This window comes from Rhinolophus hipposideros (assembly GCF_964194185.1).
Source record: "Rhinolophus hipposideros genome assembly, chromosome: 18".
Classification (NCBI taxonomy): Eukaryota; Metazoa; Chordata; class Mammalia; order Chiroptera; family Rhinolophidae; genus Rhinolophus; species Rhinolophus hipposideros.
The window spans coordinates 8,997,373-9,016,037 of record NC_138064.1 but is presented as its reverse complement, the minus strand read 5'-3'; the positions used below and the strand labels follow the sequence as shown (position 1 = coordinate 9,016,037).

The 18,665-nt window shown below is 42.7% G+C and overlaps 1 protein-coding gene across 3 annotated transcripts in view; it reads right to left on the bottom strand.

Annotated features, from left to right (window-relative positions):
* Nucleotides 1–13,535: 13,535 nt before the first annotated feature.
* DPY19L1 (dpy-19 like C-mannosyltransferase 1) overlaps nucleotides 13,536–18,665 on the bottom strand; it is a 72,949-nt gene continuing 67,819 nt past the window's right edge. For 2 of the 3 annotated variants that reach the window (XM_081079314.1, XM_081079316.1), the window contains exon 22: nucleotides 13,536–16,199. In XM_081079314.1, the coding sequence (XP_080935440.1) occupies nucleotides 16,043–16,199 (157 nt within the window). In that variant the 3' untranslated portion in view covers nucleotides 13,536–16,042. The remainder of the gene's footprint in view (nucleotides 16,200–18,665) is intronic. The other variant, XM_081079315.1, reaches the window with a different exon arrangement.

Sequence of the window (18,665 nt, the reverse complement as noted above, 5' to 3'; positions counted from 1 at the left end):
TTCCACCAGGGACCTCCCTGTCTACCTTGGGACATGCTAGCTAACCTGTATCACAGCTCCCGACGTTTCCTCCGTAATCCACTGTGGTCTCCGATCTAACTAACCATCACGGTCACCTTTTATCCTACCTGTCCTTTGTCCCTTCATCTCCTGTCCCCACCAGCCCTCCCAGGCCCTGCCAGAGTCTGCTAGAGCTTCACCCATTTTTCCTTGGGAAGAGGTGAATAGACCAAGGCCTGTCCCCAGACCATGGTATTTCTGAGGAAGGTGGTGGGGCCCAGGCAGGGGCTGTGTGAACAGTGGCTCCTATAACAGGGCTTTCAGGGCTGGTCTCAGTGTGGTGCTCACAACGCCTTGCATTTTAACCAGCCCCTGGCCTATCTGGTCGGTTCCTGCCACTGCAATCCTGTAACACCCGCTGAATAAAGAGCCTCTGTGCTGCTTTCCTGAACAGAACTGACCCTGTCGTTCCAAACGCAGACAGAGGCCTGCTCTTCAGTCAGCATGTGCACCGCCACTGACCCAGGGCCCTAATTCTCTCCTAACAATAGCAAATCAGGTGTTGGCAAGAGCATGATCGGCACAGCTGGAGGCCTCCAGGAAGCAGGGGGAGGGGGGAGACTGGCCTAGAGAATAGCTTGATCCCTTGCCTTAAACTTGGGGACCTTCAGGTCAATCTGGGGTGGCGGATGGGCGGGTGATGGAGCTGCAGGGCCAGGTCCCCTTACCTGGGTCTCTCAGTGGCTTGGCTACAGGAGCAGCCTCTGATCTCTTCTGCTGGATCGGGCCCTTGAGTGTAGAGCACCAGAAGCAGCTGTTCTTTGGAAGATGATACTCCTTAGAATAGAGCTTTCAACCTTCAATGTGAGTAGGAAACGCCTGGATCTTGTGAAAACACAGGTTGGATTAAAGCTGAGATCCTGCATTTCCAGCCATTTTCGCAGTGAGACCAGGGTGGCTGGTTTGGGGTCATGCTCTGACTTACCAGCGCTTAGAGACTGGCTCAGCCCTGAGAGGAGGATTAGAGCTGAGCTCCTGAGGTGCACATGTGCGGCTGTGAGGAAGCCGCCCAGGAGGGAGTCAGCCAGGAGGCCAGTGGTCGCCCGCCTCACGGCAGACACCCAGATACAGCAGCCAAGGTCAGCACTCAGGAAAGAGATAAAGAGGGTGAAAGATGTAATCTGAGATGCCTACAGGGGGAACAACAAAAAAGGGCATCTGTGGGTCTGTGGTGCTATCAGTTGGGGGGTGAAAAACAGCCGTGGGGGTGGACTGTGTCAAATGAGGAGCTACCAAAGTGAAGTCACACAAAGGAAGACCCATTTCAATAAATCTTTCTTCTTTCCAGAGGTCCTCTCTTCCATGTCAACTCCAGGAGGCCGACTCCGTAATGACTCAAAGAGAAAGCCAGAAAGAAACTCGGCCAACAGGACGCCTGGGATCCCCTTCTGTCACCACACCCTGCTGGTTGGTGGCCCTGGGCCCCGGGCCCCTTCTGACTGCTTATGACGGCTCACGGACACGGGGCATTAAGTAATATTTCTTCCTCCAGACGGAGCACAGCCTTACCAACACTTTGATTTCCACCCACTGACCCTGATTTCAGATTTCTGTCTCCAGAACTGTGAGAGAATAAATTTCTGTTGTTGGAAGCCCCTGAGTTTTGGGGAATTTGTTACAGCGGCCTTGGGAAAGTAATACAGACGGTAGAAGATGCATTCCACGAATAAGTGAGAACAATTCGCTAAAGCAAATATGTCTCCTGATTTGTACTACTTATCACTGTCTGGGACGCCCAGGTGCACATCAGAAAATGAAGTTCCCCAATACCCTGGGTCTCCACCTGATTAAAGGGAAAGTTAGGGCTGAAACATGGAGTCTAATGACATCATTTTCAGATGAGGAAAAGAAGATCCAGGGATATCACTTCACTTAGCCAAGAGCGGTTAACTAGCTCCTAATGAGACCAGCCGCTTTGGGTCCCCAGTGCTAGTTCATAGTACTTTGCAGCATACACACACACAGACACACACACACCACACGCAGACACACACACACACACAGAGACACACACAGACACACACACCACATACATCCACACACACTACACACACAAACGCACACACTCACTGAGGTCATAATAACAAGGATACATTCAATGAGATAATGACAAAAATAGAAAAAAAGAATTAGGATTTGGGGGAAATATTAAAAAGATAAAGATCAAAGCAAAAACAATTAATGAAATACATAGAATCCCAGAGCCAACAGAATATCTATGGAAAATGGAAAGATGGATGGAAGGAAGGAAGGAAACAAGAAAGGAAGGAAAGAAGGAAGGAAGGAAATGAATTTGTGCAGGAAGTTGTGGAAGCTCCTTGAAGGGATCTTTATTTATTCACTTGCATGAGGTGAAGGCTGTGTTGAGAAGGGGTGAGGCAGGGGTTATGAGAATGGAATGGAGGTGACGATTCAGAACAGACACAGGATGATAAGGGAGCTGTTTGGAGGCTGGAGGGGAGGCATGTAGTAAGGCATCCGCTGGGCTGAAAGATTCAGGGCCTCATTCCCCGCAGGGGGAGGAACAGGCTCAGGCTGTGACACCACCTGAGAGGAACGAGGAGGGGTCTGAGGACTCAGGTCTCCCCTGGCTTTTCTCGCCTTTTTCTCTCAGGCTGTTGCCACTCCCTGTTCCTCAGGGCCATTTCCACATTCTGCTTCCCCACCAGTTTGACCGACAACCCCATTCTCTCTGAGCCCCACACACCCCTTCCTCCCCTGCCCATTTTCTTTTTATTGCCCATTGTTCCATCTCCCATTCTTAACTCTGCAATCACAGGAAAGGTGACTAACCTCCACTCTGAGCGCCTCACATTTTCCTCAGACTCTTCCCCATTCCTCAGCCACCAGCTGCCATGTGTCTGTGCCCCAACAGTGGGTCAGACTCTCTAGTTTGGAATCACGCACTCTCAGGACACAGAGATGGGAGGAGAAAACCAGCTCAAGGATGGGAGTGACTGGAATCCGCGGAAAAATCCGCAGGGTGGGAGAGCAGGCCGGGGTCGGGAATCTCGAGTCCCTGTCCCAAAGGAAACAGCCAGAGCTGTGCCAACGCTAGTTGCAGGCCATCTGTCTCCCTGGCAGCATCAATCTTCCTTCTCTGCTGGATTACTTCCATCAGTATTCAAGCATCGTCCAAACCAAACACATCCCATTTTCTCAGACTGAGAAGCCCCTGCACATATTACACAAGGGCCCTTCTACAGGGCAATTGCTGAGGACTTCTCAGTCTGTTGTCTGGGTGGACATTAGGGAGTGGTGTGGCCTGTGGTGAAGTAGGGGTGCAGGTGGAGTCACCCTTCAGTTCGGACCAATTGCTGTCTTATGAGAATTTCAGCAAGTCGCATTTTTGAAGAGAAGCTGGAAATCAAAATTTGCAGTTTTAAAACACTACACAAGATAAATTAGCTCATTGATCTGTAAGCCAGATTCAGCCTGTGGGCAACCCTTGTGAGACCCCAGGTTAGACGCTTATGAAAGCACCTTTGTTGCCATGACCTTAGATGTGAGAGTATCACTGGCAAGAAGTCCGGATACGTTCAGAAGACTCTGACGAGCCCCCGAGGAAGAAATTATTTCTGACTCTTCTCCGGAGGAACCTATATATTGATTATAGTAGTGTTACCACCTTAACACCACTTTACTGCCGCTTTTACTGACTCAGCTGGCAGTTCACCAACCTGTTCAAGGCCAGAAGGCCTGGAGTCATTCACATGTCTTTCCCAGCCACGCCAAGGTCAAGTCCTAGAGAATGGACCACTTCAGTATCTCGTAGATCTGATGCTCCCACCTCCATTTCAGACCACGCCATCCTGCTGCTGAAGCCCTGCAGATGCTTTCTAACAGGTCCTCATGCCTCCCCCTGAGCAGCTCCACCTGCACCCTCCACTCTGCAGTTACCATCCGAAGCATACACCGCATGAGACTGTCCCTGCCTGGCTTAGAACTCAAAAACTGTCTGTCACTAGCAGGTCGACCTCTGAGCTCCTCGGCATTACATGTATGTCCGGGAGTGGTGCGCACCTACGTGTGCCTGCGTGTTGGGGGCAATGGAAGCTGGAAATGTCGCGGGGGGCGGGGGGGTGTCCACACTGTGATGGGCCTTGAATGCCCTGCTGAGGAGCTGGGCTTCCTTGGAGAGGCAATGCCGAGCTGGGGAAGGTTTGAAGCCGAGAAGAACCTGGTCTGGTCTAGATTTTATAAATCTCAACACTCTGTTTGCTTCCTTCATAGCACTTATCACAGTGTGTATTTCATTGACTTTATTTATTTTTCCATATCTCCCATTAAACTTCAAACTATGAGAGGAAGGAAACCCTGTGTGTTTTGTTCACATTTATTTCTGAACTCCCCTGTAAATGCCTGGAACATAATGGGTATTCAATATAAAGTTGTTAAATAGATAAGCAAATGGACGTTAACTGCAGGAATGGATGAATAGAATCAACACAAAATTAACTGTTTCCCACTTAACCCACGCCTCACCACTCCTGCTCATCTCTCAGATCCCTCAGAAACACGTCAAGATCAAGTGTGTATTACGGTGAATCTTTTGGAATACAGGCTGCAGCAGTAGCAACTGGACACTAACGATGTGCATTTTTACTGAATACAGTGCAATGCAGAGCAGCAACTGGTAATTAGAGGAATAAGACCTTCAAAAGTGCACACATGTCATAATTAATTGAAAAATCTGCTCACTCGTACTGGGAGCATAAATGCCAAGATTTGGTCTTCAACTTGGTCTGTAAACATGAAACTTCAAAAGAATTAGCCACAGTCTTCATTCAGGCAGGCCTTTTTAAAAAGTCAAATCTATCAAGTTCTTTAACAATGTGGATATGCACTGAAATGTTACCAGGGCTTTTCTCTGGGTAGTGGGATTTTTTTCTCGATTTTCCAAATTCTCAGTGATAAGCATGCATTACTTAAACAACCAGAAAAACAACAAAACCTTAAGAAATGGTTTTAGAATCCCCTCTCAATTTATTGTATGTTGTCTGAAGCCCTGTAATGGATATTTTTCAAATCCTTTCAATACCATTTTGGTCCTTAGAATCATGAATTTTTAGAGTAGGTGGAAGTCTTGCAAAATCATCTCAAATAGTTCTGTCATATTTCACAGGTAAATCTTTGACTACATAGTGTCCCTCCCCCACTGCACATGATTCTAGTAAAACTGTCAAGCAAGGGGATGGGTGGGGTGGGAGCAGACGGTAGAAAGACTGAAGAACATGATCAAAACTAAGCAGTAAGAGTAATTTAAATGATTTCCCTGGAAACAGCAATTAATCTGACAGTGCTCGGTGTTCCCATGACTCAAACAGCCATTCAGATCACTTCTGCTGGGGGAGGAGGGATTATTCTCTTTGTCTTGGCCCTCAAGTCAAGGGAAGATGTGGTTTGGCTGGTCATTCACACTTTGAAGGACAGATGTGTCTGGCCCAACTCCCTGCACTTCCCAGAAAAGTGTTAAGCCAATAAATCATCCTTTTTGATGAAGATTTGAGTTTATTTTCTATCACATACCTCACAAATAATTCTTAATAAATAACTTCCCATCACTAGGGCCATTTGCTCCCTTTATTAAGTCTCTAAGCAAAAGGACTCCAAAATATTCCTGAGTTTCCTGTTTTTGTTTTTCTAATAATGATAGAAAAAAAATCATTTCTTATGTTCAACTTGAACTTTCTGCAATTATTTTAAGTTAAAGACTCGTGCTTCTACCCGATCTAGAGTAACGGGAATGGGATTTACCCTCCCAGTGAACTAACCAACAAAAGACAAAAAATATGAAACAAAGATTTTTCAAGTCACTGGTAGGAGGCAGTGAGGGACAGTGATCCCTGAGACAACTGACTAATGAGGGGAGACCTTTCATTGCGCCAGATTAGGGCCTTGAGAGAATTTACAGTCTGCAGCATCAGAAGGGAAGGCCAGGTAGAGCCCAGTGGACTCCCTGAATTTGGGGGTGGGGGGGGACTGGAAGAGTCTGGGGAGATGAAGGGAGCTCGAGCTTGCAAGACAGAATACCAAAATGGGGAGAACTGCACAGAGAGTGACCTGCACAAGTTCCTGCTTGAGTACTCAGCATAATACTGAGCAGCATGTGCTGGGTGAGAACCATCTGGAAGGATAGGGAACAGTGCCCTGAGCTCTCCCAGGGCTGTGACAGGGCCTGTACCTACCAGCCAGAGAGGAAAACACATTCTCCATGGCACATCAGATAGAGTACCCAGGAAAGTCATGCCTCAATTCTAGCGTATACGTAGTCCTAGACTGAGCATGGCTCTGAACCCACCTGAAAATCATAAAAGCAAGATCCAAAAGGATCTGACTGTCTCAAAGTAACTTAATTGCATCCCAGGATAAAGTTCAAATATATTTATAAGAATATAAAAATAGCACCAAGCAGGATAAAATTCACAATGTTTAGCATCTAACCAAAGATTGTCACATGTGCAAGAAAACATGACCCATAATGAGAATAAGCAATCAATAGAAACTGACCCAGAACTGACACGGGTGGGAGAACAGGCAGAGACATGTATTGTAACTGTATTCTAAAACATTCAAAAGTTATGTAGAGACGTGGAGGGAAAAAAGATACAAATAGAACTTCAGGGGATAAATGTATGATGTCTGAGATGTACAATATACCAAACGGCATCCACAGCTGATGAGATACTTCAGAGGAAAAGATTAGTGAACTTAAAGGCATAGCGATAGAAACGATCCAAAATAAAACACAGAGAGTAAAAAGAACCCCTCCCTCCTGATTCCCAAAATGTCAGGTAGCCTAATACTTTTGGAGTACCCTAATATTAGCTGGAGACTCCAAAACAGGTAACAGAGAGAGAGAGAGAGAGAGAGAGAGAGAGAGAGAGAGAGAGAGAGAGAGAGAGAGAGAGAGAGAGAGGTGGACAGAAAATACATGTGAAGAAATAGCTGAAGATTTTCCAGATTTGATGGAAACTATTTCAAAAAAGCTCAAGCACAAGAAACATGAAGAAAAGTACCCCAAGATACATCACAAACACATTGCTTCAAAGCAGTGACAAAGGGCAAATCTTAAAAGCATCCAGAGAATAATGACACGTTACAGAAGAACAAAAAAATAAGAATTACGGCAGCTTTCTTCTAGGAAATGGTAAGACCAAGAAGACAGTGGAGCAACATCTTTAAAGTATTGAAACAAACTCTGTCATCCTAGAATTCTTTACTCAGCAAAGTCACATTTCAAAACAGAGACATTTTCAGTCACACAAAAACTGAAAGAATTCATCACCAGCAGACCTGCATTGCAAGAAATGTGAAAGGGTATCTGTCCTTCAGGCAGAAGGAAGATGATCAGTGACGCCCGATGGAAATACGGAGCAACACAAAGGATACTGGAACCGGTAAGGACATGAGCCAACAGGTAAGGTTTTTTTTCCTTAGTATTTAAATTGAAGTCACTCTTGGTTCCTTTGGCCCTCCATGACCTCCAGCTCGGATTTAAAGCCCTCCATGTAAGTGAAGATGAGTCAAATTGCCATGTATCCATCGCTCCTTCTAATTTAACATTCTCATTTCTATGGATTTTTATTCTCATGGTACTCACTCCCTGTACCTTCAGGACTTGTGCTGCTCTTCTTTATACTGTGTTTCCCCCCAAAAAAGACCTCATCGGACCATCAGCTCTGATGTGTCTTTTGGAGCAAACATTAATATAAGACCCGATCTTATTTTACTGTAATGGAATATCGATCTTATATAATATAATAATATAATACCGGATCTTATATTAATGTTTGCTCCAAAAGACGCATTAGGTCTTATTTTCGGGGAAACAGGGTACTACCTTCTTGAACTGTCTAACTAAATGACCAGAACAAGTATCATTAGCACCAATAAAGCCGTAAATGTCCTGACTGCCAGCTGCTCCACTCCGGGGCTTTTGATTGCTTATGAAAACGTGCACATTCCCCTTGTCCTGAAAAATCATGGTGCATATTAGCATATTCAAGGTTCTGAGAAGGTCATCACTAAACAATTCTGTTTTAAGTCATTTATCCCAGCATTTCCCCAACTTATCAACTACCGGCCCCTTGAAACACGATTTGAACAATTATTGAGCCCATTCAATGTCCTCGCATTACAGATGAGAAAACTAAAGCCCCGAGAGGTCCAGTCCTTTGCCCAAGGTCACCTACGATGCTTGTATCAGAGCAGAGTGTAATACTTAAACCTTTGGGAGCAATTCTTGAAACTTTCCTATCCTCCCAAAACCAATCCCACAGCCTACTATTTTGCTTTTCACTCTCAAGGGATTTTTGTTGTTGTTGTTTGTGTTTTTTACCCAGTACAAAAGCCCACGACTCTCGGAACCAGTGGATGCCTGGGTATTTGGACAGGCATCAAAACTTCAGGTCCCCCATAATCCTCCGTAGGAAGACCAAGCTCATCGTGAAAACACCATCTGCAAAGCCAGTGCTGCATATTCTCAGAAACGGCAATACTCCTTGGCATTGGCAGTCATTTCTCTGTCATCACGTAGTCATTTTCCTGTTCAGCTCAGAAGGCAGCCTGGGCTCTGGTGGGAGCGACAGACGCTCTGCTGAGCTGAGCCCCTGGCCCCTCCCACCAGCAGGGCCTACTTTAAGCAAAGGCTGAGTGAAAGGGGCAGATGTGGAGACAGACTCTTTTGACAGGGGATTGATTTTTCTCCCCACTCCTCCCAAAAGCCTTTTTTCTCTCATGTTTGGATGAATTATTCCTATTCTCATTGAAAAGCAGAGAGGAACGGCACGGAATTTTCCTGGAGGGCATGGGGAGACACCCGGAAAGAAAAGCACAAAAGGAAAATCTCAGAGGTTATCAGCATTAAAAATGGTTTGCTCATCTGCACTGGACACTATGATTAAGGAAAGGGAAATGGAGGGAGATGTCCTTCATGTAAAGCTGTGTATTTAAGCTCACTAGAGAATTCATTTCAGAAAGAGTCCTGATCCTCTGGCTGGGAAAAATAACCCAACAGACATGTTTGATTATGAAGGTGAAGCCCCCTAGGACTAGAGAACCTAGGTAAGAAGTGTAGACAAAAACCAAAATTAGGGTCTCAAAGAGATATGAAAACTCCCGTGTCCACTGCCTTCACAATAGCCAGGATGAGAATCTACCAAAACGGCTATCAACAAACAACTGGATTTTGACAATGTGGTCTATACACATATATACACCAGGTACTGTTCTAGGTGCGTGGGTTACATCAGTGAACAAAATATACCAAAAGTTCAGGCCCTCCTGGAACTCACGCTCCATTGGCAGTTTGGAAATGTGCCACGTGCTTGAACAGAATGTGTGGTCTTTGTGTTTCTGGCACATTTGTTCCATACACGACCATTAAGTCAGGATTGCTTTTCTGATTACTCAAATGATATCTACACTTATGGATCTTTTTTCCCCCCTGATCATTATATCATTTTCTAAGAGAAGTATGTTAAAATTGCCTGCTGTGTTTGTGGAAAACTATTTTTCTCTCTTTTTTTTAGTTACCACCCTAGGAGACATATCCTTTTGAAAGACAAGAAAACTAATTCTCAAATTAAGAAAGATGTCTTGTCTCACAGTTTGTAAAGGATGGACCCAGGATTCCAATTTAGTTCTCCCAATTATGACGATGTAATCGTGACTGCTGTCATCTGCTTTGTCTCACATTCTCATCTAGCAACAACACACCGGTCTCACCCCATCCTTTGGGAATGCCTTCCTCCCAGACTTTAACCAAATTCCTAACCAGAGTTCCCTGCGTCCTGGCCAGCAGTGAATGGGTCCAGGACTGGCCATCATAGTATCTGGGCCACACAACCCAAACCGGGCCAATGAGAGTCCTTCCTTTAGAAATAGACAAATCTTGTCATTGCCATATTGCTTTCTAGTCATTATTTGGTTACTAGCCATGTCTGAATGTATCAAGGTACCTAGCCAGGATATGAGGTTATATTTTGTTTAGCTGTTTATCAAAAACATTTTTCTCCTATGTATGATATTAATCTCAATAGATGTCCTGCATTTCCTTATTACTTCATCTCCACAGCTGGAATACACAATCTCCCATTTCTCTTCATTTTAAAGAAAATTATAGTACTATCAGGAATGTACTGCATTGTTGCCTAAAGATTGGTTTATTACAAAACTCAGTATTACTACTTGCTAGGAACTGCACTAGGTGGTATTGTGGATTCGGAATGGAGTAAGACATAGGTCCTGTCAGGACACAATGCAGCAGAAAAAGTCACGTTAAATGTGTGGAATACAGGGGTTATAGGAGCATAGGCAGTCAGGGCAGTTCACTCAGCAAAGGGGTAGGAAGTCAGGGAAGGCTTCACAGAGGAGGTGACATTTGAGTTGTATCTTGACGTGAAAACTGGTCAAGAAAGCATATTCCAGGAAAAAGAAAATAAGTATGCGTAAAGAGAAACATAATTCTCTGCCCTAATATTCAACTGTCAAAGTGAATTTTAAAGTAATTTCTTTTTTATTTTTTGTTCACTGCTATATTCCCATTTTTTACCGGCACTCTAATCAGGGTTCACAAATATGTGGCACCTATGCTGCCATCCCCAGCCCCGCCCCACCACCACCAAGGCAGGTATCTCCAATGGAACACAGAATTCTGTCCCTACAGGGTCTAGTCAACACTAGGTTCCATGTTTAACAGAAATAAAGTAGGAATAGTCCATCATTATTAACGAAAGAGAACGTGTATCTGAGGAAAACTTGCTTACCAGTTCTAATTGGATTGGGTGGGTGCCCAGAAGTGAGGCAGGGAGGCTAGGTCACCTGGGTATTTTTAAAAGTTCTAACCCTTAGGCCACTCCCCAGACTGATTAAATCCCAAACTCTGGGTGTGGGGGAAAGACATCAGTAGTTTTGAAGCTCCCCAGGTCATTTCCTATGTGCAGGCAAGTTTGAGAATGACTGCCACAGGTCTTGGTGAGAAAAAGGCAAATGCATCACAGATATAAGGCCTGCAAGGGTTACCAAACTGCACTTGCTAGGAAGAGGATGCTCTAGGACAACGGGGAGGCCTCTGCATCTGGACTCTGGTCAATAAGCAGATACCAAGAGTGAAGATCGGAGTGGCCTGGTCAGCAAGCAGGGTACCATCCCCCAGAGGACACAGCCAGAGCTGTGACCTGGGTCAGAGAGCGAAGCTGAAGAGCTGGCCTTCAGGTGCCTTTTTTAAAAAAATCAGTTTTGATGGCCTGATGTCAAATCTACTTGGAAACTGATTTATTTTCATTTCTATTTTTTTCTTTTTTTAGAAATAGGAAGTACAAAAGCTTAAAGGACAATCAGAACAAAACTGAATGAGCTAAATTTTGCTTCAACCTTCTTTCAAATTAAATATGCATGCAGAAAAAAAAATGCCCTGGTACTTAAAAATCAATGAAAGGAGATTATGCTGAATTAAAAACATGCCTGCATAAACAGAATACCCAGTAGCACTGCCATTTCTGTGAAAGTCATTTTGACATCTTGCTTATTTAATTAGAATTTTGGGTTAGAGATTGTCGAGTACAGAAAACACTGCTTTGAAAACAGAGCCAATACCAATCTCTGCAAAAAAAACCCCAAAAATCTGCCTTTTAACTACACCACCATGACTCAAAATCTTAAAAGAGAAAAAGTCTTTAACTCTTCGATTCATTCAGAATTTTAAAATCTCTCTCATGGGAGGAAAGTTAAAAGGAAAGAGTTTTCAAGACCTTTCTATAATTTAATGTCCTTTTCACCTTCAAATGTAACACTGTATTTGTAATGATACAGTACTGTGAAACAAAGACCGATTTAAGAATGTAATGAAGTATAAAAGCAGCTTCTCCTTTTCTGCATAAGGCAGTTTTTACTGATTTAAGTCAGAAACTTCTACTTGGAGGAAGAGAAAGGGAAGGCAGAAGAGAAACAGGTGATGTGTGACCCAGAGCTGATCCTCACTTGCTCCCTAACAGAGGGAGAAAAGGGAGCGTTCCTGGTGCCTAACGAAAGCAATAAAGTGGAAAATGAAGTTTTAAAATCCACACACGTCACTGAATTATCTATTTTCTTCCAGACATAGTCATTTTACAAAAGGAAGTCCCATTTCAAAGGATTTCACTTTTTCCACCTCTAAATTGAAACAGGTCCAAGCCCAGTCTAGTTTACAGCTTCAAAATATTTAAATGACCCGTAACTCGCCTATTTGGCAAATACAATGCCAAAAAGCTGTACGATGTTCTGGTGGAAAATTACCGTATGTGTGCTTTGCTCCTTGCAAGTTCCACTGAAGCAATGTCCTCTAAGACACAAGAAGGGACTCCGCAAAATTCACTTCCCAATAGTGACCTATGGGTAAGTGTTGCCGGAATGGAGAGTCCCCGAGAGGCGTCATCCAGTCCTTTCCCGTCCATTAGAGCAGGGTTTTCAAGTGTGGTCCCTGGAATAACATTATCAATCAGCATTACCCGGAACTGGTTAGAAAGGCAGATTCTGGGGCCCTCCCTGCCTTAGTCTGTTTGGGCTGCTATCACAAAATACCACAGACTGGGTATCTTATAAACAACACGGTTCTGGAGGCTGGAAGTCCTACATTAAGGCGCTGGCTGATTCAGTGTGTGGTGAGTCCAGATCCTGGTTCACAGACGGCATCTTGTAGCTATAACCATACCTGGTAGACGGGGCAAGGGAGCTTTCACCTTTTTTGTAAGGGCACTAATCCCCTTCACGAGGGATCCACCCTCATGACCGAATCACCTCCCAAATGTCCCATGCCCTAATATGTAATCACCTCAGGGGTTAGGATTTCAACATATAAATTTGGGGGGAGACACAAATATTCTGAGACCATAGCACCATCGGAGGCCAATTGAATCTGAAACCTCTGTTGTAGGACCACAGTCTGTTCCACCAAGCCCTCCAGGTGATTCTGATGCACACTACATTTGAGAGCCACCGTACTGGAACACTTCATTCCCAAAGATGTCAGAGAATGAAGGTGTCACCGTGTAAAGAAATTAATTATACAGGCAAGAACTACGCTCAACTGTCTTCCCTCCAGGCAAACACACAAATAAAGCTGATGCTTGTATCAAGCAAAAACCCAGAGCTGTAATTTAGGAAACATCATGAGACTGAACTGTGGTGGAATGCGTGAGGAAAAGCTTTCGGCAAGTCTGGAATTATCCCCACAGCATGGCTTTAAAGAATGACTGTGTCCCTTGATGTAATGGATAAAGTAATACAAGTGGGCAAGGCCATAAATAGAGTATGGGTGGCCCCAATCACTACACCACCACCACTGACGAGGGCTAAGGAGCCTCGTCGCCCCACTGTTACATCTTTTCCCATCAGTCAGGCCTGCGATCTGCCAGACCAGCCATGGTCACATGACTACACAGTGAGGCTGAACATGTTCACAGTCCAGGCGGAAATGAAAATAACAATCCAAAAACCACTTTCCATATCTTTCCTGATCATTTTTATTTAACATACATAGTACATGTAAACAACTGGCATAAAATTCATAAAAATACAACACTCCTATGTTTTATCACTTTATTCCTGAAACATCCGTTCATTTCCTCCTTAATATCTTTGTCTTATTTTAACATAACTTTTCTGCTAAGCATGTCTAGAGGTTTGTCTTTTTTTAGAAATACTGCCCCAACGTTGTTTTTCATGTCATAGCAATAGCTATTTTTATCGCCTCCTGGCCCATCCTTACCTTCCTCACATGAAAGCAAAAATATTTTTAAATGCATAAAATACTGAGCTGTAATACTGCTTTGTCATGTAAATCAAACCTACTACTACACTATGTTGCCATAAAAGGGATTTTGGACCTACAGCACCGGCTGCTACCAGTTGTGACCCAGACTGAGTGTGCAGCTTAGCTCAAGGCCCCGTTCTGAACTGTCTGGCCTACAACAGGATCACAGCTTGCTGGTGGAGTTCCATTCACAAATACTGCTACAAAAGGATACTTGTCAAGTACAACAAACTTGACTACTTTTACCCTTTCCCAACAGTATTTTAATGTTTTTCCCGTACAGAATTTCCAGTCATTACATGTGAACTTATTAGGAAGGAAATGATCAGAAGGTGGGAAGAACAGAGACTAACTCTAAAAGTACCATTTTTTAAAAAACAGTAACTGCTGAACGTACAAAACAGCCATTTTGGGTTAGAAACAGTTGTAGACAGAGCAGAGCAGACTTCTCTCTTCCCGCCCCGGCGACACTCCATCCACCTGGGCTACTTCCCTATTTTCTGAAACAGGCAAAAGCCAAAGAAATAAAAGTCACTCAGCAAGCAAAAAAGAGGGGGCAGACACCTGAAGACACTGATGGAATTCCGGGGCTGGCAGGAAGCTCCCCGGACATGCGGGCTGCAGGCAGGGAGGCCAGGGGCCGCACACTCCTGAGCCGAGGCTGGGTCTGCAGCTGTCTACTCTGAGCGAGCTGGTGCCTGCTCCAGACCAGGCCTGTCCTTAGGCTCTGGAGAGAAGGCAGAGAGAGGACAGCTCTTCAGTGGCTCCCAGGAGTGGGCACCGGAAACCATCCCTGAGGACTCAGCTCTTAAAGACAATCCACAGTGAGGTTAATCTGCCTGTGGTTAATAAAGAAAACACTGTATAATTAAAGGTGTAGTCTGCCAGAGTCACGGTTGGCTTAGAATTGAACATCTCAGAGCCATTTTTCATAACTAAAAGGATTCACTGTTTTGAAGAATTTCATTTCACACAAATTAACTTCTAGAAAACAAAAATTCATACTAGGAATTCAAAGTAGGTTTGGGAAATTTTTCAAAATAAACATAAATAGGGAGAAAAATGTTAAGAGGAAGGCTGAATATATTCATTCCTCATACTGAAATGATGGTTTCCGGAACCAAAATTATAAGGCTTAAGGCTTTGTCTTATTAAAGACAGGCAATTTTAAAAGTAAACTATAAAAATACCATTCGCTTATCATTTTTCACTCACTTTTTGACAGAAAAATTAGTCATGTTTTATTATATCTTAATAGTAAAATTACCACATACTACAGTCTACTGCCACCATAAGTTATATCTACAGAAATATACACTAGATTCTAATGTGAGGTTGTTCAAAATAGTTTTTCTTAAAACTACAATTATACATGAAAAAATTTTAAAGTGGTTTAAAGGTATTAAAACGTACACATTTGAATAATACTAAAACGAGAAAAATACACAATTGCCATTAATTTTTTTTAACCAAGAATCAGTACTTGCTAAGAAACTAAATGAGTATACAACACTTATTCGAATACTGGGAGAGGAAGGGAGCGGGGAGAGAGAGAGGAGAGACACGCTAATACCACACTGCCGATAAGTACAGGAATTGGGTCCTGACCACCAGGTGCAAGTGTTTGGAATAACGATGGGCAGGGCCTTCCCACACAAAGGCAACAGAGAACAAAAGAACATGAAGACATGAAATAAACAGGTGACTCCACGTGGTAAACACCCACGTCTGCCCCATCTCCACAGGGACCAACGTGACTGAGTAGCTCACGATAGTCACTGAAATGTCCAAAAGAGGCAAAAAAAAAAACAGTATGGGTCATCAACAGTCCATAAACTGTAAAACCAGCCCCAACACACTTCAGAGTTGACTATGTATTTATGTCATCCTTGTCATGACCCATCATGTTTTGGATACACATAGCTTTGCTCATTTTAGCACGAATAATTCAAGTCAAGTACAAGCACATACTCATTTGCATAGCAAATTTTAAGGGGTGCATTGAAAGAGTACCCAAATTGATAAATGGTGTATTTTTACAATCAGAATGACATTCAAATTGAGCAGCTAAAACATTTTCTACTTGAAAACAGTTACCTATAAAAGTTTTTGGGATTTGAATTAAAAACAAGGCATGAGTTATTAGCAAAACATGAAAACCATTACTGATGTGGTTCTCTGTGGCAGCAGTCACTCTTCTATAACTTCTAAGACTTTGTAAACACTGTTCTGGAATACAGTGGTGAAGTGAGGCTGCGAGTCCTGCACCAAGAGGCTGCATAAGGGGGGTTTCCCGGCGTTAGCAGGGTCTTCCACATCCCAAATTTCAGGCATACTGCAACCAGGCCTAGAAAAATGAATGCACAGCTTAAAAAATCCATGTACATTATATAACGGCAAAAAAAGCAGAGCACAATTTTTATATTCCTGCCCTCATTTCATTTTTTTCTGTTTAATTTAACTTGGTTTTTCAAAAATCTTATCCTAGTTACTTCTATTTATGTAAGCTGCCATAAATCCTCTTTAGAACAAGTTGAACGCAGCAAAGATGATGCTAAAGAAAGACACTGACTTACAAAAGAGGTGACTTCAGGTGGTGGGATAAAAGAGATCTCGGCTAAATGCTGCCTCAGCTACTTGCCAAGAATGTGGTGGTGGATGGTTGACTCAGTCTCACTCTCCATGTTTGTAAAATGGGACATGCCCATGACTTAGCTGCATTCCAAGGAGTAAGAGAGAGACTGTATCTAGCATTGTGCCCCGTACATAGTAAGAAGTAATATATTAATTTTTAAAACTATAATTGGCAAATATACTTAGTTCATACTTATGCAACTTGCCATTAACTGTATGCCAGAATGAGTCAATTTAAAGAAAATCCAGTAGTGTTAAGTTTACATCTTAACTAAATGCATAATTAAATCTTAAAAATAATATATATATTTTATTACGTGATATTTGCCCAAATAAGTTCTTCAAGATAATTGTTAACATTTACTTTAAATCTAGAACGGTTTTATAAATGTAACTGTTGGCTTTTGCTGGGGTTCACAATTTCTTGCTTTTTTTTTTCGGACTGTTATATTGAAGATTTTAATATCACCATACTCCAAGATGTTAGTCTTTTCTTTTAGGGCTTATGATTTTTATGTCTCGTTCAAAGAATCCTTCCCATCACAATATCATCAAAACATGCATTGTGTATTCTCCCGTGAAAGTTTTAGAGTTTTGCTTTTCACAGTTAGAACTATAACTCATCTGGAATTAATCTTTCAATATGGTGTGAGGTAGAGATTTAATTTTAATTTTTTCCATATAGATAGCCCAACAGCTGTAGGTCCGTTTATTGTTTATTATTATTTACCAAATCCATCCTTACCTCCACTAATCAATAGGTGATACGTTACTCTCAAATCGATATTGCCTGTTTTATAATCTGAAGTAATAACAGATTCAGCCAAGAATGAAAACTGGATGCAAGAATTCTCTGGTGAAATTTGGATGCTGAGAAAGCGGATAAACAAATGGCCTCTAAGTATCACTCTATCGACTTCTTATTCATTATAAAGTAAATCTGTCTTCTTATAATGAAGAGACTTGGGGGGGACATATTTGAATCCACTGATGCAAATTTGGCATCACCAATAATAGAACAAAGTGAAGTGTACCTCCGGAAGTGACGTAATGGAAACTACACAACACCCCCCATGTAGTATTCTTGCCCAAATTTGCCAAAGTGAATCTAACCATGAGGAATGAATTAGGTAAATCCACTCCTGAGACATTCTCACAAGACAACTGGCCTGGACTCTTCCAAAATATCAGTAAAAACAAAACACACGAAAGGGAGTTCATAATTTCTTATTTGCTTTTTGGGAAATTTTAAAAAACTGAAAAATGTAAGGAAAAACTATAGAGAATTGACAACTGCTTATGTTTTATCATAGTTGCCTCGCTTTCCTTTTTTCACAAGACAAAAAACCATCCCCAGCAAGTCCCTTTTATTCCCAGTGGCAATTCCCCTCCCTGCTTTCCACCCAGAGGCAAGCACGAGGACAGGAAGGCACATGCTTTCTCCATTTAAGTAACATGTTTAAAAGTAACTAATCATCCAGAAAGTGTCAAAATACAGGCCTAACAAAATAAAAAGGTAAAAGACATCGTCCCTTCCAGTACCATTTCTCAGAGGGGACTTGTGTGAACAACCCAGCATACATTCTGCTAGACCTTTTTTTATCCATGTTCAGACACACACACATACAAATATAGGCACAGACATGCTCATATACACAAATGCTCTGGGTTGCTTCTACAAAAATGAGATTATTCTGGGTCTCCTCACTTAACAATAAAATGTGGCCACTTTTCCATCTCAGTACACACAGACCTACTTTATTCTTTTTAATTGTTGTCAGTACGCCTATGTATTACTTAACCACTCTTTTATGGGTGGATATTTTCATTGTTTCCCATTTTACCATTATAAAACAAGGCTTACATAAACATGTCTGCGCCTACGCGTATATCGTTCTGCAAGCTAAACTTCTAAAAGTAGCTCTATTGCTATGTCAAAAGACTACACAATTTTCACTCTGCCTCTGTCAAATTATCTCCCAAAAAGGTTTTCCCAATGAGTGTTCCCATGAAAAGTATTCAGCGCACATTTTTTGCACACCCTGGCAAACACCAGATTCTACTGACATTGAACACATATGATAACATGGGGCTTGGGTTTTCTACTTTTTCATTTTCTCACACATGCCAAGGCCAAACTGTTACTACACTGTTGGCCAATGGCAGTAGAAAGTGAAAT